The following is a 23198-nucleotide window of genomic DNA, read 5'->3' as shown; positions in this document are numbered from 1 at the left end:
CGCCCGCCAGGCTGGCCCCTCCCGGGACCCAGGGACCTTCCTGCAATACAGACAAGCCCAGCCTCCCTGCTGGACCCTCTTCCTTAACCCCCTGTGTCCTCAGGGCCAAGCCCAGACTGCCAGCTCCCCCCGGCTCCACCAGAGCCCCAGATCCAGCCCGTTCCTGCCCTCCTTGGGGCCTCACTCGTGCTGTAGAAGCCAGAGCTGTGGGCTTCTCGCCCCGGGCTGGGCCTGGAAGGCCCCTTCCGCGGCCTCCTGCCAGCTGCCCACCCTGCTCAGCCTCCTCGGGGCCCTTCTCTGCACTCCCTGGCCCCCTGGGCACACCCCTGTCTCTGTACCTGCCTGCAGCCCACCCTCCCCCAGCCTCCATGAGCTCCCGGAGCCGGGGGCAGTCCTGGCTGTGACGTGTGGCGTGGGCTCAGCATCAGTGGCGGCTTGCTTGAGTGAAAGAACGTAAGGGGCAGGAAGGCAGGGTGGAGGGCTTCCTGAAGGAGGTGGCCGTGACAGCCCCGCTCTCCACGCAGGTTTACAGGCGCTACGGCCAGGAGTACGGCAGCGCCGCCCGCCCGGACATCACCTTCACCTACTTCCAGCCGGAGCAGCGGCAGGCCTGGGCGTGGGCCCCGGTGCGGGGGCCCTGCTCCGTGAGCTGCGGGGCAGGTGGGGCCTGGGGTGGGGCTCGCCTGGCAGCCTGGCGTGCCTCCCCATGGAGGTGTCCCAGCCCACCCCGTTCCCCTCCAGGACTGCGCCCGGTGACCTACAGCTGTCGGGACCAGGCCAGGAGCGAGTGGGTGGAGGCTGCCCGCTGTGCGGGGAGCCGGCCCCCGGCCGCGTGGTCAGAGACCTGCGCCCCCGAGCCCTGCCCCCCGCAGTGAGTGCTGGCCGCGGCCCCCCGGGGGTGGGGGTGGCTCAGGGGCCCTCTTGGCACAGCTGACAGGGCCTGGGCATGTCCTTGATCAGCCCTTGCAGTGTCCCCAGGTGGCAGGTGAGGACAGTGAGACTCGGGCAGACCCGGGTGGCTGGTCAGCCTGGTGGGACCTGCTGCCCCCGTCTATGGGCAGCTCGCTCCCTCGCTGAGCTCAGGCGCCCACCGCACGGGGAGAGGCCCGCTCTGCCTGGGAGGGTTGTGGCGCTGGCTTGCGGAGGGACCACACCCCGGTGGGAGCACGACGCTAGGGACAAGGCCATCTGTGTTGGGTGCGGGGTGGGGGCAGCCAGCCGCGGGCACTTTCAAACAGATGTCCTCAGGCTCCGATGCGGCTCGGGGACACCTGGAGAGTGGGGGAGCTGGGCCGGCAGCCCCCCGGCACGGCGTCTAGGTCCCTGAAAGGACCCTGGGCCCCGCCCCAGCCGGGGAAGTGGTCTGACGGGTCACAGATGGATCTGCCCGGTGCCCTGTTCCTCTCCTCAGCTGGGCGGCTGGAGACTTCGGCCCCTGCAGCGCCTCGTGTGGGGGTGGCCTGCGGGAGCGGGAGGTGCGCTGCGTGGAGGCCTGGGGCGGCCTGCTGAGGACTGCGCCCCGCTCCCGGTGCAGAGCGCTGGCCCCGCAGCCGGCGGCCGTGGACACCTGCAATTCCCAGCCCTGCCCCCAGAGGTGAGCATGGGGTGAGGAGGGTCCCCCAAGGCCAGGTCCAGGCAGAACCTCCCTGGTGGGGCTGGTCCCCGCGCTGAGCCCTTCCTGAGGCCTCTGGCCGGGCCCCACCACCCTCCCACCCAGGAGGCCCTGGACTGGCCAGTCCCCTCTCTTTGAACTATTTTTTGAACTTGTGAGGAACAAGCAAAGCCACAGATGTCCAGCCACAGACGTCACTTTGTCACTGCCGCCCCGCAGCGTCCCAGCTGATGGAGGCTTATCAGTCTGATTTGCCGCTGGCCGTCTGGGGGACCTGAGCCAGTCCCCTCCCTCTCTGGGTCCCAGATTTGTCACCTGGGTAGCGGGGAGGGGGGGTGGCCTAGGCCGCTGGTGGTCCGCAGGTGGCTCTGGGCACCCTCCCTCTCCCCTGCACGCCGTGTGACCGTGGCAGACACAGAGGTCACTGCTCTCTCCTGCTGAGGGCTGAGCCTGCCCCAGGGTCCTCTCCACACGGCGCTCCAGGCCGGCTCCAGCTCTCAGGGCCAGCGCAGGAGACGCGTTAGCTGGCGAGCCACCTGCATCTGGCACGTGCCTCCCAGCACTGCTGGGTCTAGGTTGCGCAGAGCCGCCCTCTTCTCTGGGTGGGGACCCGTCTTTGCCTCTGGAAGGCGGGAGGGTCAGGGCTGATCTCTGCGCCCTAGGTGCAGAGTGGAGGCCTGCAGCCATTCAGCCAGGCTTTGGGGAAAGGCCCCTGGTCTTGCCTCTTTGCGGGGGTCCCTCTCTGGATTCTTGGAGACTGGGCAGCAGGTTCACCGCCTCTCTGCGCCAGGAGCTGGCTTGCCCCGACCGCCCGAAGGCAGAGGCAGGGCCTGACGGCTGTCGTGTCCCATCCTCAGGGAGGCAGACGCGTGCTCATCAGCCTGTGGAGCAGACCCGGCTGTGCAGAACACAACGTGTATGCTGGGGGCAGATGGCACAGGGCTGCCGGCAACTGCTGGGCCCTGCTCCGCAGACGAGAAGCCGCCTGCCCCGGAGCCCTGTGTCGAGGCGGCATGTCCTCCCGGCTGGGACCAGGTGAGCGTCCCGGGAGAAGGGGGAGCTCTGCTTACACTGGACTCCTGGCCAGAGCTGGAAGACGGCACTCGTGCAGGGCTGCTGTCCTCGGGAGGCCCCTGGGCAGAGGGCAGGCTTCGACACAGAGCTCTGGGTGCTGGGATGCCTCCTCCCCACTGGTGAGTGGCCTGAAGCATCCAGAGCCTGATAGGACGGCGGCACTTTGCTGCCAGGCTCCCGCCGGCGTCCGTGGGCTTAGGCTGGGAGGTGTTGCTTTCAGACAAGCATGCCGGCCAATGCCCCCCACTCCCCTGGGCTGGGGCAGGCGGGGGTACTTCAGGGCCCGGCGTGTCTGTGGATCTGGCTTTCAAGGTCCAGCGCCGCCTTCCCCACGGTGACTGCTCACCCTGGTGTAGAGGTCAGGGTGGGGCCTGAAGGCACCGCCGGGGCCAGGAAGCCAGCTTCCTGGGAAAGCAGCCGCGGGGTGGGTGGCCTTTGGGTGCTGGTGACCATTTCTGTCCTCTCCTGAGGAGTGCAGTGGGTGGGAGTGGAGGGCCAGGTGCCCGAGGGTCTGGAGGTGGGAGGCCCAGACCCACCAGCTCGGTGCCTGGCCCCTGCAGCTGGACGTCCGGTCCCCGGGACAGGAGGCTGCATCCCCAGCGGGCAGCCCCAGGCTGGAGGCGCTTGCCGCACACGTGTGGATGCCCCTGGCGGGGCCGTGCTCGGCCTCCTGCGGTCAAGGTGAGGCTCCTGGTGCTCCTGAGGGTCAGCTAACTCGAGAAAAGCGTTTGAGGTGGCGTACCTAGGGACATGACGTAATAAGCAAGGAGACTGGGGCCAGCCGCGTACAGTGGCCAGGCGACCATGCTCGTTGATTGGCTGGAAGGTAGGAAGTGATCATAAAACCCAGCCGTGCTGGGACTCAACTTAGCTCCGAGCTTTCTGGTGGCCAATCCAGAGAAGCAAAAATTAATGTTAAGATACAGAGTGTTTTAAAGTAAAAACCCTGGGAATTCCCTGGTGGGCCAGTGGGTAGGACTCACTGCCGTGGCCCAAGTTCAATCCCTGGTCAGGGAACTAAGACCCTGCAAGCTGCGAGGCAAGGTTGAAAATAACTAACTAAACTAAAACCCTAATCACTTGCTCAGCTAAACCCCAGCACGTTTAGAACTGAGGCCAGAGATTTCTTTTGTGGATACTCCTAAAGGAGAGGTTCAAGGACACGGCCGTAATAACATCTTGGCGGTAGACACAGTGAGAGGTTTTAATGTAGCCACTCGTATAATGCCCCTCAACAGAAAAAGATCAGCCACCATTTTTGAGTGCCTACCATGTGCCAAGCACTTTCTGTGTGTTCGTGCATGCTCAGTAGCTCCATCATGTCCAACCCTTTGTGACCCCATGGACTGTAGCCCACCAGGCTCCTCTGTCTATGCAATTTTCCAGGTTAAGAATCCTGGAGTGGGTTGCCATTTCCTTCTTCCTGGGATCTTCTTGACCCAGGGATCAAACCTGTGTCTCTTGTGTCTCCTGAATTGGCAGGCAGATTCTTTACCACTGAGCCACCTGGGAAGCCCATCAAGCACTTTCTAGTCTCCTGGAAAAATCTTGATAAATATCCCTCCAAGTCAGGCACCATTAGATGAAAAATCTGAGGCTCAGAGAAGTTAAGTCACTTGTTGTCCAAGGTCACACAGCTGGTAGGTGGCAGAGAGTGAAAAAATCACTCAGCTGTGTCCGACTCTTTGTGACCCCATGGACTACAGAGTCCATGGAATTCTCCAGGCCAGAATACTGGAGTGGGTAGCGTTTCCCTTCTCCAGGGGATCTTCCCAACCAAGGGATCGAACCCAGGTCTCCCGCATTGCGGGCAGATTCTCTACCAGCTGAGCCACAAGGGAAGCCCAAGAATACTGGAGTGGGTAGCCTATCCCTTCTCCAGGGGATCTGCCCAACCCAGGAATTGAACTGGGGTCTCCTGCATTGCAGGCTTATTCTTTAATTGAGCTATGAGGGCAGCTGGGACTCAAATCCACGGAGACCTCATCTGCTAGAGCTGACCAGGGACGGGGCACCCGTGGTCCTTGCTGACCCCCTTCTCGGGGCGTGGGGTCCCTCCTTCCTCCCTGCAGGCCTGGCGGAGCTGCGTTTCGTGTGCATGGACCCTGCCCTCAGGACGCCCGTCCAGGAAGAGCTGTGTGACCTGGCCAGCAAGCCTGAGAGCCGGCGGGAGGCCTGCCAGGCTGCCCCGTGCCCGGCCAGGTGAGTCCGAGGGAGGGAGGCCGTGCAGAGGGGCAGCAGTCTGGGCCCCCCGGGGGGAAGGCGCTCCACCCTGGCTGCAGCTCCCTGCGGACCGCTGGCTTTCCCCCCCCACAGGTGGGAGACCCGGGCCTTGGCGCCGTGCCCGGTGACCTGCGGAGGCGGGCAGGTGCCACTGGCTGTTCGCTGTGTAAGGATGGACCGGGGCCGCCTCGTCTCCCTGCCCCACTCCAAGTGCTGGCCCGTGCCCCGGCCTCGGCCCCTGGAGGACTGCAGCCCGGAGCCCTGTCCCGCCAGGTCAGCCTCCCTCAGGAGGCAGGTGGTCCTCGGCCGGCGTCTTTGCAGAGTGGCGTCGTCATGTCCCAAGCCTTGGCGTCCTCACCCGCAGGAGAGGGTCATACTGGTGCAGAGAAGACAGGGGCGGGGGGGTTTGGAATGCCTTAGGCACTTGCGGTTGGTGGCTCGTTTTTCATCACTTGCTCTTTACTGGGCTTCTATGCCCCGGTGCTGTGCTGTCACAGGCGGACCCCGCCGCTAACAAGGCAGTCAGGCGGCCATGGGCTCACGGGGCAGACGCTGGGGGCTGGGGGCGGGGGGACGGATGACAAAGAAGATTGAGGAGGACATATATGTATGTATGTGTATATATGCATAATCTGAGGGACAGTGTTGGTGTGACGTGGAACCAGTGTGAAAGAAGGTTGGGAGTCTTGGCGGGGGCGGGCCAGGATGATGGTGGGGCTGGGATTCCTGTTGGAGACCAATGTCTCTGCAGGGCCCCTTGGGTGCCCTACCCCTTCCCCATTGCTTTTCTGGACACATCTGCCCTCAACTTCCCCTTCTGTAAAATGGGGTCTTCTGAATATTCTCTGTCCACTGTGCTGAGCCTCTTGGTGGAGATGTAAAAGTGACTCCCCGGAGAGAGAACCTTTTGCAGGCCCTTTCTGGTCTGGGGTGGACGTGAGGGGAAGCCGGGCTCCCCCCGGGCGCCCGCCCCCTGACTCCCGTTTGCCCCAGGTGGCGGTACAAGCTGGCGGCCTGCAGCCTGAGCTGTGGGGGAGGGGTGGCACAGAGGATCCTGTACTGCGCCCGGGCCCACGGGGAGGACACGGACGAGGAGATCCTGCCGGATACCCAGTGCCAGGGGCTGCCCCGCCCGGAGCCGCAGGAGGCCTGCAGCCCGGAGCCCTGCCCGCCCAGGTCAGCAGCCCCAGCGTGGGCAGTAGGCAGCCTGAGCGCCTGGCGTGTGCCAACGTGGGGCTGGGCCCGTGGGGGTTACAGGGTGTCTCAGGGGCACCAGAAATAGGACCCCCACCCCCTCCCGGGAGGCTGCATCCGGTCGCAGCCTAGGTAGCAAACTAGGTAGCAAACTCAGTCGCGTCGGTCCTGATGGGGCTGGGGCTGGGGGCTTCCCGCTGGAAGAGGCAGCATCTGAGCAGAGCCCGAGGGCGGTCCACCTGGGGCTCAGCACCGCTGAAGCCACAGGGACAGCGCAGGTCCCACCAGGGGGGTCCAGAGACAGGTGGGAGCCCGATGGTGAAGTGCACACATTGACCTCCTTCCTCCCAGTGCTCCCGCGGCTTCCTCTTTGTAATTTTGCACTTTAAATAATGCAGTGCTCCTCTGTGTCACTCAGAAACATCCAGAAAAGAATGTAAGTCACCCACGTCCTACCACCAGATTTCATAGATGCTACCCTCTGTGTTTCCACCATCTATCTTCTTAAGTTTTAAAGAAGTACGCCACCACAGAGAGACTTCCCTTACACTTAAAGCTTTAAACTCATCTGTGATTTATCTGGGGTCGCTTGCAAAGTAGGGGGCTTCCCAGGTGGTGCTAGTGGTAAAGAGTCTGCCTGCCAATACAGAAGACATAATAGACTCAGGTTCGATCCCTGGGCTGGGAAGATCTCCTGGAGGAGGGCCTGGCAACCCATTCCAGTATTCTTACCTGGAGAATCCCATGGACAGAGGAACTTGGAGGGTGACAGGCTATAGGGTCACAAAGGGCCAGACACGACTGAAACAACTTAGCACACGTGCAAAGTAGGAGAGCAAACTATTTTTCCAAATCACTAGCTAGCGGCAACATTTGCTGCATTCCACTCCTCACCCCGCCAGGTGCCCCCTTTATTGCATCCTGACTTCTCCTGTGTGTCGGATCTGTGTTGAGGGCTTCCTACCAGGCTCTGTTGATTCATTCCCCCACCTACTGCCACCCTGAAATCAAATTGTTTTAATCACTGTAACTTTATGATCCATCTGCTATCCATACCTGTGTTTCTTGATTTTTTTGCTCATGCTAAAACGTGCACTCCATTTATTTTTGTGCATGATATTTGAGATGATCTGGGATTTTCTTAATGGGAATTTCGTGCACACAGGCGCTCTGCTTACCCCTGGAATGTCCCTGTGGCCACCCTGGCCTCCTTGATGTTCTGGAACATTCCAGGCGATGCTTGTGCACCTGCCTTCCTGTGGCTCTTGTATGTGTCTTCTCAGAAATCCCACTCTGAGGCTCTGCTCGAAGTGCCATCACAGGGAGGCAGGGGGTCCTCCCAGGGACACTGTCACAGCACGGGGTGGGCGTGGGGTGCAATGCTCCTGGCGTCTAGTGGGTGGAGGCCAGCGGTGCCCCTAAACACACCCTCCACTGTACCGATGGCCCCACGACAAAGACCCATCTGGCCCCAAAAGTCGCGAGGTGGAGACCTGCTCCGAGACAGGTGGGGAGGACTGGGTCTTGTTCGTGGCCGTATCTCGGCGCCTAGAACAGCGCCAAGCCCGCAGAAGGCACGCGATCGGGAGGGGGCATCTCGGGTCTCAGGGCTGGGGCAGCCTAGTGTAGTGATTAGGACTCTAGGCCCCAGTGCAGCCTGCCGGCTTCAGCCCCGGCTCTGAAATGTACCAGTCGTCATCATTTGGTGAAAGATGATAAATCACCACGGGCTGGATTGAATGATGGGGACGGAGATCAGCTGTCCATCGTCCCAGGGCGCTGCTGCCCCGTCCCTGTTCTTGACCCAGCCAGCAGCTCGTGCCACGGGTGTTCTGTGACAAAGGGGACGGAAGGGGGGACCTTCTTAAGGAAATAGAGCTCTCCTTCCGGCAGAGCCTCCCCCGTGCCGCTCAGCCCCGTGATCAGCCAGGAGGGGCCCAGGGGCTGCGCTGCTGGACGCCCCCAGGGGCCCTGGAACCGGTCCTGGCTGGCCGTCTGAGGAGCTCCCCTGGGCAGCGCCACCTCTGGGGGAGCCGAGCCTCTCTCTGGGGTCTTCTCTTGCTGCAGGTGGAAAGTCACGTCCCTCGGCCCGTGCTCAGCCAGCTGTGGGCTTGGCACGGCCACACGCTCAGTGGCCTGTGTGCGGCTGGACAGCGGCAAGGACACGGAGGTGGACGGGGCGGCCTGTGCAGGTCTGGTGCGGCCGCAGGCCAGCATCCCTTGCGTCATCACTGACTGTGCTTACCGGTGGCATGTCAGCGCCTGGACGCAGGTAAGCACTGCAGCTGGGTCTGGCCGGCCAGTGCGTCGGCCGAGGGTCCTCACGCATGGGGACGTGGGGGGGGGGGGTCGTGATCCCCTGAAAGGAGTGGGGAGAGCCAGGCCTGTTAGGGCACCCAGGGATGGAAGACACAGCAAGGCCTAGAGGTGTCAGGGGACAGGTAGGCCTTCAGAGGCCCGAGGTCTGGAGACGCCGGAAGAGGAAGGACTGATAACTCCGGAAGGTGAGCAGCTGCCATCCCGCACCCAGCACCTTGCAAGACCCTGGAGAGACAAAGGTAGACAGAGCCGGGTCCCTCCCCCTGGAGGGCTCGTTCACAGCGCGGAGGGGAGAAGAGGCGGAGCACACGGCCGCCAGGGGCGGCCCGAGGCGGGATGGCAGGGTGGACACTGTGCTGCATTGAGTGACGGAGGGCAGAAGGAGGAAGTCACCGGTGCCCACTCAGGGGGCCCGGAGGGCGACAGTGAGAGACCCGGGTTTGAATCTGTGCTCCTCCTCCCTCTATGACCCTGGCAGGGTGACCTCTCTGAGCCTCAGTCTTCTCATCTGGAGAATGGGCACATGTGCTCGCCTCCTGTATTGGGCAGAGATTATATCAACTCCCGCCTGGCCTCTGGTCAACCACTGTGTTCGTCTTGCCCCAGCAGGGTCAGCCTCACTCTGTCCCTCTTCCCTGGCAGTGCTCCGTCTCGTGTGGGGAGGGCATCCAGCGTCGGCATGACGCCTGCCTAGGACCCCGGGCCCGGGTGCCTGTGCCCGCAGACTTCTGCCAGCAGCTGCCCAAGCCTCTGACCGTGCGGGGCTGCTGGGCTGGGCCCTGCGCGGGGCAAGGGACGGCCAGCCCGGCACCCCACAAGGAAGCCGCCACTCCAGGCCAGACCACAGCTGCCCCAGCTGCGTCCCCGGAGTGGCCCCAGCCCCATGCCCGCCTCCTCTCCCCAGCTCAAGGACGCCTGCCCGGGCCCCAGGAAAGCCCAGTGGAGACCAGTTAGGTTCATTCCTTCTTTCTGTGTGGGGCGGCTGCAGGAGGGGTGGGCACAGGCATCTTCATCAGGGAGAGTCAGACCGCGCTCCTCGTGGGGACCTCCCGGAGTGGGGTAGACCAGTGGCTGCAGCACTCCAGACGCTGGGCCGAGCGCGGCTGAGCTAGAGGGGTGGCTTGGGAGGCTGGGCCCTCTGCCTCACTGGGAAAGTGCAAGCTCACTTTTATTATCATCGGGGAGAGGGACCTGAAGGTTGAGAAGAGTCAGAAGCCCTGCCCGTGTGACCCACTGGCGCATCAGGCCTGGCTCTGTGCCTGGGGTGGTGACGCTGTGACCCACGCAGCCCCCTTCTCACCCGAGAAGCCTTCCGATGGGGCCTGGGAGGACATGAGCCGCCCCAGCTCCCAAGCTCCTCCTGCGGCCCTGTCCTGCGGGTCGCCCCGCCTGGAAGCCCCGCTCACCTGCCCTCCTGCTGCTCCCTTGCCAGGTGTCTGTGGCCGGCAGCACCTTGAGCCAACGGGAATCATCGACATGCGAGGCATGGTGCGGGCGGACTGTGCGGTGGCCATCGGGCGGCCCCTGGGTGAAGTGGTGACCCTCCGGGTCCTGGAGGGTTCTCTCAACTGCAGTGCTGGTATGTCTGGGGCCACGGGAGCAGCTGTTGCCAGTGCTGGGGTCTGGGGATGCCAGTGAGGGTAACTCAAGGGTGCCCCATGCCTGGGGGCATGCTCCAAGTGCCTCCCCACGTGTAATCACTTCAGCCCGCTCAGGACTGGGATGTGGTTGTCCCTGTTTCACAGATGAGGAAACTGAGGCTAGCAGAGATTAAGTTACACGTGGAGTTCCTTAGTGTTGCATGGCCAGTAAGCGGGAGCGTCGGGACTTGAGCTCAGCTGAGTCTGCCCCAGGCCACTGGGCTGCCGCTGGACTGGGGGTGCTGGGTCCTCACTACACTGCCCCTTCCCAGGGGAGATGCTGCTGCTTTGGGGCCGGCTCGTGTGGAGGAAGATGTGCGGGAAGCCGGCTGGCATGGCTTTCAGCTCCCAAGCCAACACGCTGCTGGTGAGGCAGCGTCTCGTGCAGGCTGGAGGCGGAGTGCTGCTGCGGTATTCAAGCCAGCTTGCCCCGGGAGCCTTCCCCCGAGGTACGGCGAGGTGACGGAGCCTCCCCACCTGCCCAGAACCTGCCAACGGGGCCAGTCCTGATGGGCTGGTGGGCCAGGCAGACAGAGAACTGAGCTGTTGTTGTTCAGTTTCTCATTTCTGTCCGACTCTGCGACCCCATAGACTGCAGTACGCCAGGCTTCCCTGTCCTTCATTATTTTTGAGTTTGCTCAAAACTCATATCCATTGAGTCTGTGATGCCATCCAATCATCTCATCCTCTGTTGTCCCCTTCTCCCCTTGCCCTGAATCTTTCCCCACCTCAGGGTCTTTTCCACTGAGTCGGCTCTTTGCATCAGGTGGCCAGAGTATTAGAGCTTTAGTTTCAGCATCAGTCCTTCCAATGAATATTCAGGGTTGATTTTCTTTAGACTTGACTGGTTTGATCTTGCAGTCGAAGGGACTCTAGTCTTCTCCAACACCGCAGTTTGAAACCATCAATTCTTTGGTGCTCAGCTTTCTTTATAGCCCAACTCTCACATCCATACATGACTACTGGAAAAACTGTAGCTTTGACCAGACGGACCTTTGTCGGCAGAGTAATGAGCTGACTGCGAATGAAATGCGGTGCCTTCCAGGCCCCCGACACCCGCTCCCTGCACGTGTGGCTTCCCTTCCTCTCTGGCCCCCGCGGCACTCGGGCGCACACCCTCCCTCAGGCCACCGCAGCCCCACACCCTGGCCTGGCACTCAGGTCCCTCAGGATCCTTTAAGGGCCTTCTGCAAGCTGCCTTGCCCAGCCCCACTGAGTGCACTGTCCTCTCGGCTCATCCTCTGCAGAGCGGGGTGTGTGTGCACATGCACCTTGTGTGCAGGACAGTGGCCGGGAGCCCTGCAAGCCTGGGGCCCCAGCGCATCCATGGATAGCCCTCTGGCTTGCTTTGAGGGGGGGGTGGGTCTTGCCCTCTTCCTGCAGCCCAAGCTGCTGGAAGGTGGCTTCCCCCGGGGTTCCAGGCACTTCTGGGTCCCCCAGACCTCAGGTGGGAAGTGGGACCCTGACCCCTCCTTCCTTGGCCTCTCAGCAAGAAGCACAGGCCCTGGCTGCTGGCCTGGTCATCGCTCCTCACTTCCCAGGCTCCTCATGCACAGGCGCCTGCCTCGGGGGAGGCTTAGGAGGGCTGCCCCTGGGCCGGGTTCAGTGTGAAGCCCTTTTGCACGTGACTGCGCTGAGTCCTCTTAAAGTCTGCCCTGCCCAGTGTGTGCTGTTGTCCTCTTCACTTTACAGAAGGAACTGAAGCCCAGAGCATTTAAAGCCTTCATCAGGGTCACCCAGCCAGGAAGTGGTAGAGATGGGGTTCAGTGGGGTCTTCTGCTGGGGGGCCCTGATCCTGAGTGTGGTGCTGCACTGATCCCCACTGCTCCCCAGCTGTGAGCTGCCCTGGCCTCTGGCAAGAGCAGCCATTCCTGGGGCATCCTCTGTTTGTGAGACAGTCCACACCCAGTTTGTCCACCTGCTCTCCCCTTCAGGATGTGACACGCAGCTCTTTGGACCCCGGGGTGAAATCTCGAGCCCACTGATGAGTCCGGGTGGGAGGAACGTGGGGGGCTGTCGCATCTTCATCGACGTGGCCCCGCAGGCCCGGATTGCCATCCATGCCCTGACCGTGGACAGGGGCACCAGAGCCGAGGGAACTGATGCCAGCTACATCTTGGTGAGGCTGCTGGGATGGGGACAGGAAGGGGCTGACTTCTGCTATCATTCTGGACAGCCGTCCCTGGGGACAGGGAGCAGGGACTGGACTGGAGGGTTGCTGGGCCCACCGAGTTTACTTCAGACTAAAATCCTCAAAATCAATGAATGAGTGAGAGAGAAGTTTCTTCCACTTATTCACCAACAAATGTTTCTTGAACTCCCTACAAGAAGGAAATACAGGAACTGGCTGATGTAGACAGCCAGTTCACCCAGGACTGAAGCATAATTTTAGACCCTCAGATAATTTTACTAGAAGAGTAGGCCAAGCCCTTCCTCGATGAACTTTTGTGTGTGCTGGGAGAACTGGCCTCTGTAAGGTATCGGCTCCCTGCGGGAGGCTGTCTGGCCTCTGTACAAATCTGGGCTCAGACCCCAGCTCTGGCATTCTGGCTGTGTGTCCTTGAGGAAGGAGTACCACCTCTCTGAGCCTCAGTTGCTCAGGCAGAATAACAGTGTCTTCGTGACGGGCTGTTGTGTGACCTGGGTGTATGCTACTTTGTACATTAAGGGCTTGTGCTAATTATTACTTGTGGTTGGTCCTTTGGGCTGCCCCTTTCCTCACAGATCCGGGACATCCGCAGCCTGAGGACAATGGCGTTTCGTGGGCAGCAGACGCTTTACTGGGAGTCAGAGGGCAGCCAGGCAGAGATGGAGTTTAGCCAGGGCTTCCTGGAAGCACAGGCCAGCCTTCGGGGCCAGTACTGGGCCCTCCACACGAGAGCTCCTTAGCCGGCCGATCCCCTGCCTCAGCTTCCTCTCCAAGCGCATCCCTAAGTTGCCCAGTGGACCCAGTGGAACGCTTCCTCCCAGGCCCGGTAGGGAAAGGAAGGCGCCTGACAGTTATGAACACCTGGCAGGTGTCCGTCCAGCCCTGGAGAGCTGACTCTGGTGTCTGAGTGCCTCCTCCAATAGGCAGAACACTAGAGGGTGGGAGGCGGGACCCTCCCTGAAAGCCGGCTCCCAGCCCCTCGGGTACAAATAAACGGAGCGTTCCGTCTGAGTGGCGTTTTCTTTATCCAGCCTGCCCAAACACGGTTTGTAAACCCGGCCCACCGCACGACGGGAATTCCCTGGCCGCGGTCGGGCTCCACATCCACACCAGATTCCAGGAAACCCCCGGCCACCGCTAGCGGTCGTCGGTCTACCTGGGGAGGGAGGCTGGAATCCCGAGGCCCTGATGCCCGCGCGCCTGTCTCTTCCCTGCGACGCCCCACCCCTCTGCTAGTCTGGGTCTGGATGCTGACCGCCGGAGAGTCCCGCGGGGCAGGGCCCAGCCCTGCGACAGTAAGCGCGAGGGGGCCGGGCGCGCAGAGTCCAGGTACCCGCGGCCACGCCCCTGTGCTAATGATCAGGACGCCCCGCCTCTATGCTAATAAGCCCGGGCCTCTCGGCCGCAGCTCGCCGCGGCCCCGCCCCCTAGCTAATAAGCGCGAGGCCCCCGGGCGCTCTCTGTTTAGGTCTCAGCGGGCCACGCCCCCGATGCTAATAAACACGAAGCCCCGCCTCTATGCTAATAAGCGTGAAGTCCCCGGGCGCTCTCCGTCCAGGTTCCGGAGGGCCTCGCCCCCTACGCTAATAACACGACGCCCCGCCCCTACGCTAATAAGTCCGGGCCTCCCGGGCGCCCTCCCTCCGCCCGGCCCCGCCAGCCCCGCCCCCTATGCTAATAAGCGGCCGCCTCTCCCACAAGGCCGCGCGCCGGGACGACGCGGCCGGCTCCGCGGCCCTTTGTGCGCGCGGCGGGCAGCGCCGGACGGCGGCACCATGAGCGGCGCGGGCGGAGCGGCGGTGGCGCCCGCGAGCTCGGCGCAGCCCGCGCAGGAGGAGGGCATGACGTGGTGGTACCGCTGGCTGTGTCGCCTGTCGGGAGTGTTAGGGGCAGTCTGTGAGTACCCGGCTCGGCCCCGCGCCCCCCACCCCGCGTGCCACCGGGAAGGGACCCGCTCGGGATGCAGTCTGCGGGGCGCGCGGGCGCGCGGGAAGCGGGAGCTTCTGTGGTTGCCATGGTTACCGGCCGGCGGCCGGGGTTCCGGGGCGAGGAGCGTGACCGGCCCGGGGAGCTGCCGGCCCGACGTGGCCTCCCCGCCGCCCCTCCCCGCCGACGCGCCTGGCTGGAGGGCAGCCCCGCCTGCTGACTGCTGCGCGTGCGGACGGCGGTCGCCTTATCCTCTGGGCGAAGGTTGTTTACACGTGGGGCGGGTGCAGGTCTGGCCAGGTTTCCCGAGGGGCGGGTGGTGGTGTCAGGGAGCAGGTGATCCCCGAGGAAGGGAGGTGGCCCCTCCTCTGGGTCCTCGCTGTCCACTTGGAGACGGTGCGCTTCCTTTGATGTCAGCTCTGCCTCCTGCTGTCAACTCAGCCGCAGCAGCGCCTCGCATCGCCCTCCTCTGGTTCCCGGGACACAGGCTCGTCCTGGACACACCCCGAACCTCAAGTTTTGCGGGAAACCAGGCTCTTTTAGCACAGCCACCCCCAAAAGAGCCGGTATAGGAAGGCGGACCTGCTATTCAGTGAGAGAAAGATCTTGTGGCAGGTCTTCTGAGGCAAGCCTCAGTCTAGTTGAATGGTGCTGCTACCCACAGCCTTGTGAATTACTGGACTGGGGCGGGCACAGCCCGAGGTCTTGGAAAGGGAGTGTCTGTTTGTCCAGGCGTTCTCAGGATTTGAACAGTGAGTGCCTGGCACAGAGGGCCGGGGCCAGGCGGACCCTGATCAGATATGCCAGAAGGAGCTCCTCTTTAGGGTCCCTCCCAAGTGGGTGGAGGCCCGAAGAAAGCCCAGGAGTGCAGGTTAGGAGCGTGCCGCTCTCCAGGGGCCAGAGTGGGACAGGCCCTCTGCCAGTCACCAAAGGGCCTCTGAGTCCCTGTCACTACGATTCAGAAGTATGCTTTTGACTTTGTAGGAGAGACTGGTCAGGTCTTAAGTATGATCCTTCAGAGTTTGGGCAGCTGTTTCCCTGGCAGATCAAAGTGGGGCTGCTGTGGAACTGACACTGATGAGGCGTGGGGGGAGGGGGAGGGCCTGACTGTGTCCTGTGGCCGTCACCCTCCTCCCTCTGCCTCGGGGTCCTCAGCCCTGCCGGTAGCCCTCAGCTACCCAGACTCTGAAGGATCATACCTAAGACCCTGCTGGTGGTTTAGTCACTAAGTCTTGTCTGACTCTTGCGACCCTATGGACTGTGGACTGTAGCCTGCCAGGCTTCTCTGTCCATGGGATTCTCCAGGCAAGAATACTGGAGTGGGTTGCCATTTCCTTCTCCAGGGGATCTTTCCGACCCAGGAGTCGAGCCTGGGTCTCCTGTATCGCGGGCGGGCAGGCGCTTTACCAGCTGAGCCATGAGGCTGAGTCCCTTGTTAACCCTGGTATCCTATCCAGCTCTGTGCTTTTGAAGTAGGATACCTGGGCCGCTCCAGGAGTTCACGGTGTTGGGGTACTGACCCGTGAAGATGAAGAGAGACCTGTGGCTTCACCGTGAAATGTCACTTTCACCTGCAGGTTTGGGAACGTGATTGTCGTGTGGATCGCCAACATCATATAACACAGGGTAGATTGCAAAGCACAGAGGAGTCTCAAAGATGAGACTCGAGTTCAGACAAAGCTCCTGCTTCTGTGTGGTCGCTGTGCGGGAGCACCACCTTCCGCAGGTCGGGGGCCTTGGAGGGGCGTTTCCTCGGGGTCTTGATTGTCATCTGGAGGAGACAGGCTGGCCCTGGACACCTCCCTCACTTGGCAAGAGCATCGGAGGCCCCCGAGGGGACATCTTCCAGGCCTTGATGGTTAAAGGGCTCCTGGCTGGGTTGACACCTGGTCCTTCCGGAAGGTTGGCTGTTGGTAGACATGGGGGTAGAGGTGGAAGGCAGGACGAATGGGCCTCTGTCAGGTGAGACCAGGCACAGCGGACCGTCGGGCAGAAGCAGTGTCATGTTGTGGGCACTCATATCTGTGGCCCTGGGGAGCCCCGCTGCCTGAATGAGTGTGACGACCCAGGACAGGTGCCACCTTTAGTAAGGCAGAGCGCGTTTGTCACTGCAGGAGACCTTGGGCGGGGGCGGCGCACAGGGCGGTCCCCTTCACTTCACGTGGTTTCGTCTTCCATCGCTTGCTGTCTGTGTAGGGTTACATGGGAACACATCAGGAGGGTTCTAGGCCTTCTCAGGGATCAGGTACGGAGGGAGCTACTGCAAATTTAATGAACTGGTTGCTCATTGCTGCCTTGGTGGAGGGGGGCAGCTTCCTGCCCAGCAACTGGCTTCCTGGCCCAGCCTGGCAGGCTCCTGGAGTTCTTGGTGAAGCGGGCTGGGGCCCTGGGGACGGAGGGAGGCGAGTGCACAGACCCTGCCGTGGGAGGCTGTCGGGAGGGGTGAGCTGGCTCCACGTTTGGGGCCCCAGGGAAGCCACTTTCCGGGGTAGCAGAGGATGTCCCCTCCCTGCCGCAGGCCCTGGGTGTTTCCGGGTGGGCGGGCTGGGCTGGAGAGAAAACAGGCCTGGAAAGGTGAAAAAGACTGCACCCAGAGTCACTGGGCTGGGTTGTGGTCAGAGTGGGGATTGTGACCCAGGCTGACCTGGCCCCAGTTTCTGTTCCAAGAGGGGCAGCCCTGTCCGCACCCACACCCAGAGGGCTTCTCTCGCGGCCTGCGCCATGAGTGGTGCCGCCGGCCCTGCCCCGAGCCCTTGAGAGATGGTCTCTCTTTGATGCTGTGCACCTTGCCGGGTGGGTGTCGGGACAGCTGGGGCTCAGAAGGCAGGCTCCCCCAGGCCCGGAACAGAGAGAGGGCAGGATGCCCTCGGTAAGCCCTCGCTGAGCCCTTGAGCAAGCCAGCTCCGGGATCCAGCTGCGCTCTGGCCGTGGGGTCTGGGCACACTGCTTCACCTGCCTGAGGCTGTCCTCACCGGTCCGTGGAGCTGTGTGCTGGCCTTGCTTGGGTCAGCTGTCTGAGGGGAGATGTTTGGGAGCTGTGAGGAGAGCCTGGGGCTGGGTCAGAAGGGCTTCTTGTGCCGTCTCGAGCCACCTCCCCTGGCGGCCTCCCCCGGCCGACTCTCGCTCGTGTGTTTCTCTTTACAGCTTGTGCGATCTCGGGCCTCTTCAACTGCATCACCATCCACCCTCTGAACATCGCGGCCGGCGTGTGGATGATGTGAGTAAGCGTGTGACGGTCCTGCCTGGGGGGTGGGGGTGTGTGCAGAGCCTCACCTCCCAGGAGGGCTGGGGGAGCCCCCGGGGGTCGAGCTGGGAGCACTGGTCCGTGAGGGTTGCCGGATGCTGGTGGTGTGCGGGGGACTCGGGCACCTGGGGGGGGTGTGAGTTGTGCAGAACAGTTCCTGCTCCGGGGCTCAGGGGGTTCTTGGGGCAAACGGGGGCCCTTTCCCTCCAGGCTGGGGGTGGATGGAAGGGCCCAGGGTCTGGTCACTGCGACTGGGCCCTGGGCTCCTCTGTGGGAGCCCCCTGAGGGGGGCCGTGGCAGCCCCCAGCCTCGGCTCTGCACTGGGCGCCCTGCTCCAGCCGTCCTGTTCTGGCTCGTCTCGGAGCCTGGTGGGATGAGCAGCCGGGAGCGGGAGGGGTGGCATCCCGGGGACACGGGCGCCAGGGCCCGCCAGCCTGGCCCGGTGTCAGCCTTCTCCTCTCCCCGGCCCTCCAGCATGAACGCCTCTGTCCTGCTGCTGTGCGAGGCCCCCTTCTGCTGCCAGTTCATGGAGTTTGCGAACGCCGTGGCGGCCAAGGCGGACCGGCTGCGCTCCTGGCAGAAGGCCGTCTTCTACTGCGGGTGAGGGGCTGCGGGCCGGGCGTGACTCGGCTCCCCCAGACCCTGCCTCTGCCCCACGCGGCGGTGTTGGCCGGGAGCGGGGAGGGGACGGCTGGCCACTACGGTGTCCTCCCCGTGGAGGTTTAGACGGGGATGGCCTTTGTGCCGTCACACGGTGGGCCCGCTCTACGAGGTGATCCAGCGGTTCTGCGTCCACAAGCCTCAGCTTCTGCACAGGCTTCAGACGTGAGGTCCGTACACCTTGCAGCATGGTGGGTAATAGCAGAAAGGAGACTCGCCTGGGCTGCTGGCCCATCCGTTCGGAGTTGTTGGGTAGATTCTGGTAGATCCTTGTGTCCCTCTGTGCAGCCTTTCAGGAGAGGGGCCGACCTAGGTGTCCTAACACAGAAGGGGGAAGAACAGGAAATAGGGCCTCCAAACACGCTTTTCTCGGATTTTCCCGCTTCTAGTGACAAGTTCAGCATCTGAGTCCTCGCGTTTGAACCCCGAGGTTGAACTAACTTCAGGATGTGTCTCATGCAGCTGCTAGAATAGCGGCTGGTATCTGGGAGGCTGTTAACAGCTCCCGGCAGCTGCAGGAGGAGTGGTTATCTGGATTATCCTTAGGCGTCAACATGGAGGCTTTTATTTCAAAGGTTTCTTCCCTTCCTGGAGGCCAGTGGTTGTGACAGTCTGAACACAAGATGTGTGTTCGGTTCTAGAGCTGCTTCCCCCTGTGTCTGATCACAGAGGAATATGAAATACCTGTAGGCATGTCCTTTGCCTTGATCTTTATTTTTTAAATGTATTTTAAAATGCTAACAGTAACGTATGTTTGTTAAAGATAACCTGGAAAAGAGAAAGTTGTTACTCAAAGCCCCACTACCTGTTACATTTTGATATGTGTTCTTTCAGTCTGTCTGCAGGCATTTTTAAAAACCGGTTTCTCACCCAGTTTTAACCATTGCAAGTAAATTTGTGTCCTGGTTTTTCCCCCTTAACATCATGGTAAAAACGTTTTCAGTTTTACCGCAAAGGCTTCATAAGATGACTTTTAGTGATAGAAATATTTATTCCACTGGATGTGTCGTGCTTCTCTTAATTTGTGAACTGAAGTACAGATCAGGCTGCGGTGAACATCTTGGTGCTAAAAATGTCTGTGTTTCTGATGATTTCCTTAGGATCTGTTTCCAGGTGTGGAGTTACTCAGTCAAAGATTATGATCGTTTAAATGATTCCAACGTGTGGCTAAATTGTTTTCCACAATTTGCAGAGGTTCCCTGGGTCTCTTTCTCCTTGCCCCTGGCCCTGGGCCATGTGCCGTTTACACGTTTGTATCTGTTAGCCAAGAGGTGAAGTCTTTTTCTCTATGCTTTTACTAATTGCATTTTCCTTTTTGGTAATTAATGGTCAAGTTTCCTTTTTACCCATTGACATCATAATGTCTTACTTAGTAAGTTGCATGTGTTTTCTATATTAAAGATTCCATCATCTTTTATTATGTTTCCTGTAAAAATATTTCCAGCCTGTTGTTTGCCTTTAATTTTGTTTTGACAGAAGATTTTTTCCCCAAGGTCTCTTTTCTCCTTCACAGTTTCTATTATTATTTTATCACTGGGAAATTTTATAACTCCAGTAAAACCTCGTGACCACACATCCCGCCAGAATGCAAATGCAGATAGAATTCAGTTGGTCAAGCCCAAGGAGAGGCTGCAGTCTTGTCCTCATTGCGTGTAGTGTTAACCCAGATTGCTGCCACTGGTCCGGACGTCCCAGCCAGGACCCGGCACTGACCCCGTGGACACGTGAGCCAGAGCGGCCACCTTCCTCCCGGTGGCGCCCGCGGGACCAGACAGAGCAGGGGCTGCCTCTCCGGTGATGCGCTCCGTGTGCGCCTCGCCACAGGGAAGCCCCGTGCAGTTTAACCTTTGGAACCTTCCTTGTTGAGATGTGGCTGATTTTACTGCGCCACCAAGAGCCTTAGTTTATTTACTGCTTATGCTGTTCCAGGCGTTAAGTAGTCAACACGCCTTGCCTGCTTCATCTCACAAACCTCTGAGATTTGATCCCACCTCACCATAGCAAGATTGGGCCTCAGTTGAATAACATGCCCTGAGTCACAAGGCCAGCACGGGCCTGACCTGACACTGGATTTTTCTCCTCTGCCTGTATCTATGCACATTGAGGGCTTGGACCATCTAAGCGCTGTTTCAACCCTTTTGGATCATGGACCCTTTCAAAAATCTTTTTTTTTTTAAAATAATTTTATCTGTGTTTCGGTTGTGCCAGGCCCTTGCTGCTCTGTCCAGGCTTCTCTAGTTGCAGCAGGGGGGCTGCTCTCCGGCCGTGGTCTGCAGGCTTCCTGTTGCGTGGCTCCCGCTGCAGAGCGCGGGCTCTCTAGAGCGGGAGCTCAGGAGTTGGGGCCCAGGGTTCCCTTGCTCAGTGGCGTGGGGGGTGACGGGATCACACCCATGTCTGCTTCATTGGCCGGGGGGTTCTTTACCACTGAGCCACCAGGGAGGTCTCCCCAGATTCCAATGAACGCTTTGGGCTCTCTCCCCAGGGCGCAGAGTTTTGACAGGCTCAGGGGTGCTTGAGGCTCTATGAAGCCCGATCGTGAGCCTGTGTCCCGGCTCATGCCGGGGGACCCTTCCTGTGCCCGCTGTCCAGGAAGGGGCTGGGTGAGCCTGGGCAGCAGGAATGGGTGTCGTGGCCACGGGTGGGTGGGCATGCCCCTTGACCTCTGCTTCTCCCCTAGGATGGCAGTTGTTCCCATCGTCATCAGCCTGACCCTGACCACCCTGCTGGGCAACGCCATCGCCTTCGCCACCGGAGTGCTGTATGGGCTGTCCGCGCTGGGCAAAAAGTGCGTTTGCTGGTCCCGGCCCGGCTGCGGTGGGGGTGGGGGTGGGGGTGGTCTCTCCCTCCGGAGCCTCTCGGGGATGCAGGTCTGGGAGCGGCCCTGTTTCCCGCCATCAGTGACCCTCGTCAGCGTCTCCCGGGCGTCTGAGCTCTAAGGAGGCAGGAGAACTCACGGGACTCCTGGCGCGTAAAGATGGCAGGGACGTAGGGGCACAGCTCCTGGAGAGCCTCTGCCTGTAGAGTCCGCTCCCGGCTCGGTGTTCCCATGCCCCCCCAGTCCCGCAGAGCCCAGCCTGAGGGTCCCAGTCCTCCTCAACTCACGTCCCCGGCAGCCCAGGCCACTCTCAGAGGCGACAGGATGGGTCTTTGCGATCCTCAGTGACAGGGTCTCGTCTCGGGAAAGCAGGGGGTGCGTCAGACGCTAGGCAGGCACCCCCAGGGCCCCAGGCCAGGAACGGGGCAGAGGCCGGGCGGCTGCGTGTCGGGTCTGTCCCCCGTGGGGTGCTGACTGCCCTGTCTCCCCAGGGGCGACGCGATCTCCTACGCCAGGATCCAGCAACAGAGACAGCAGGTGGATGAGGAGAAGCTCACGGACGCCCTGGAGGGGGAGCTGTGAGGGGGTCGGGGGGCTCTCCTGCCCCCGCTCGCCCCCTGGTCTGTGTGAGCGTGTGCCGAGGAGCGTGGACCCCGAGGGGTCTGGGGAGGAGCCCGTGTCTGGTTCTCTCAGCCCCTCTCGCTTGTCCCCACGCCTGGAGTCCTCCTCTCTCTGCCCCCCTTGCCCCGCCCTTGGCATCACCCCGAGCCAAGCGCTGAGGGGCAGGGTGAGGGCCTCACCAGAGGCCGCAGGGCGAGCAGAAGGAGCCTCGGGTGACCAGCTGCAGGGCTCCGCACAGACAGCCCCCTGGCCCCGCTGTTCCCAGCTGGCCCGGCTTGGCCGGCCGCAGGCCATGGGGTGGGTTTCAAGACTTCCTGTGGCTGGCAGGACCACCCACTGTGACCGGCTGGAGGCCTGGGAGGAGCTGCTCCTGGGGACGTCGGTCCCGTCTCCAGGCGGGGGCACGTCCACTCGGGCCTCCTGGCCCCCAGGCAGGAGCGTACCCCATGAGCTGAGCTTCCTGGGCCGCTTCTGCCTGGCCGCCCCCGGCCTCCCACCACCACCCAGGCCCCACCAGTCTCCTCCGCGGGGACCCCCAGATGCCCCTCCAGTGCCCCCGCCGGCAGCCAGCCCTGGCAGCCTGACCGCTGGCCGGGGCGTGCTCCGGCCCCTGGTCCCGTCACCGTGGACGAGCGCAGGAGCAGGCCTCTCTGCTGGGCCTGGCCGGCCCGGGCCAGCCGTTCACGGCTCTGGGGCTCTGCCCCTGCTACCCCCAGGGCCCTGGGCAGCTGCTCCCGCCTTCTGGAGCCAGCCCCAGGGCGGCACCCAATCTTTGCTTCCAGATGGACTTTCATCTCTGGGGTTCGCTAGGGTTGGCGGCTGGGAGGCAGGCCCTGTCCCGGGGATAGCAGCGTGCCCCCCACCCAGCAGCTCTCCAGGGAGCCCGGCCAGGCTGAGCTCCGGGGAAACAGGGCCTACAGTGCGGCTGGCCCCGCGGGACACGTGCCTTCAGGGGTCCTCCGGGACCACCTTCCTTAGGCCAGCGCCGGGGTCAGAGGGCTATGAGCTGTAGGCCTCTCCAGGCCGGCAGGGTGTGCGTGTGTGTCTCCTGTGTGTGCCGTGGATCAGACTGTCTACCTCCCTGGAGGAGCGAGGGCCCTGCCCATCCTTCCTGGCTCATCCTTCCCCAGGAGGTGGGGCTCTGGGGTCACTCCTGCCTCTGCTGGGTCTCCCTGCTGATGTGGGGAGTCTCCTGCTGACTAGGGTCTCCCTGCTGACTGGGGTCTCCCTGTTGACAGGGTCTCCTTGCTGACAGGGCCTCCCTGCAGATGGGGGTCTCTCTTCTGACTGGGGTCTCCTGGCTGCGGGAGGGAAGAGCTGGCTCTGTGTGGAGCAGGGTTGTGTCTCTGGCCTCTGAGGAAGCTGGCGGGTGTTGGGCAGGCCGTCCAGCCCCCGGGTCACAGGCCAGAGTGGGCAGGTCACCCGCCGAGGTGGCCAGGGCTCGCCCGCCCTGGGGTCTGGGCTCTGTCCCCCGCGGCCCTTGTTGACTCTCCGTGTCTGCCTTGCGTTTTGAGCAATAAAGCCTGATGGCGGTCTGTGTGCTCTCTCCCGCGCTCTGCTCATTACCTTTCCCCTCTGGTCCGGAAGGGATGCCCCGACCCCAGAGCAGCTGAGCAGGGGCCCCCAGCCCCGGGGGAACCCGCCATGTCCTCGGGGTGCCGTGCGGCCTGCTCCCAGCGTCTCAGACGGCGCAGGTGGCTCTTCTAAGCACACAGCTAGGA

General features: G+C 62.0%; 2 protein-coding genes across 5 annotated transcripts in view; both read left to right on the top strand.

Moving 5' to 3' along the window:
- The window catches only part of ADAMTS13 (ADAM metallopeptidase with thrombospondin type 1 motif 13), a 38545-nt gene extending 25323 nt beyond the window's left edge, over positions 1 to 13222 (top strand). The window contains exons 18-31 of the mRNA XM_043916375.1: positions 525 to 660; positions 742 to 871; positions 1412 to 1594; positions 2470 to 2647; positions 3247 to 3367; positions 4759 to 4888; positions 5003 to 5182; positions 5903 to 6085; positions 8171 to 8375; positions 9065 to 9371; positions 9855 to 10001; positions 10335 to 10511; positions 11997 to 12181; positions 12787 to 13222. Coding sequence (XP_043772310.1) covers positions 525 to 660; positions 742 to 871; positions 1412 to 1594; positions 2470 to 2647; positions 3247 to 3367; positions 4759 to 4888; positions 5003 to 5182; positions 5903 to 6085; positions 8171 to 8375; positions 9065 to 9371; positions 9855 to 10001; positions 10335 to 10511; positions 11997 to 12181; positions 12787 to 12951 — 2427 coding nt within the window. The 3' untranslated portion in view covers positions 12952 to 13222. The remainder of the gene's footprint in view (positions 1 to 524; positions 661 to 741; positions 872 to 1411; positions 1595 to 2469; positions 2648 to 3246; positions 3368 to 4758; positions 4889 to 5002; positions 5183 to 5902; positions 6086 to 8170; positions 8376 to 9064; positions 9372 to 9854; positions 10002 to 10334; positions 10512 to 11996; positions 12182 to 12786) is intronic.
- A 682-nt stretch (positions 13223 to 13904) lies between these two features.
- On the top strand, positions 13905 to 23023 carry CACFD1 (calcium channel flower domain containing 1). Of its 4 annotated transcripts, none has more exons than XM_043916439.1 (5): positions 13910 to 14107; positions 17282 to 17354; positions 17856 to 17981; positions 20719 to 20826; positions 21348 to 22146. In XM_043916439.1, the coding sequence occupies exons 1-5, from the start codon at positions 13987 to 13989 to the stop codon at positions 21436 to 21438; spliced, it is 519 nt and encodes a 172-aa protein (XP_043772374.1). In that variant the 5' UTR covers positions 13910 to 13986; the 3' UTR covers positions 21439 to 22146. The 4 variants fall into 4 exon arrangements, with proteins under 4 accessions (XP_043772376.1, XP_043772374.1, XP_043772375.1 ...); XM_043916440.1 differs by lacking the exon at positions 13910 to 14107 and adding an exon at positions 15607 to 16382; XM_043916441.1 differs by lacking the exon at positions 17856 to 17981 and having other exon boundaries at positions 13905 to 14107.
- The last annotated feature ends 175 nt before the right edge of the window (positions 23024 to 23198 follow it).

This window comes from Cervus elaphus, chromosome 11, assembly GCF_910594005.1.
Source record: "Cervus elaphus chromosome 11, mCerEla1.1, whole genome shotgun sequence".
Lineage (NCBI taxonomy): Eukaryota > Metazoa > Chordata > Mammalia > Artiodactyla > Cervidae > Cervus > Cervus elaphus.
Note: the sequence above shows the minus strand (reverse complement) of the source record. Positions and strands in the feature narration are given on the sequence as shown.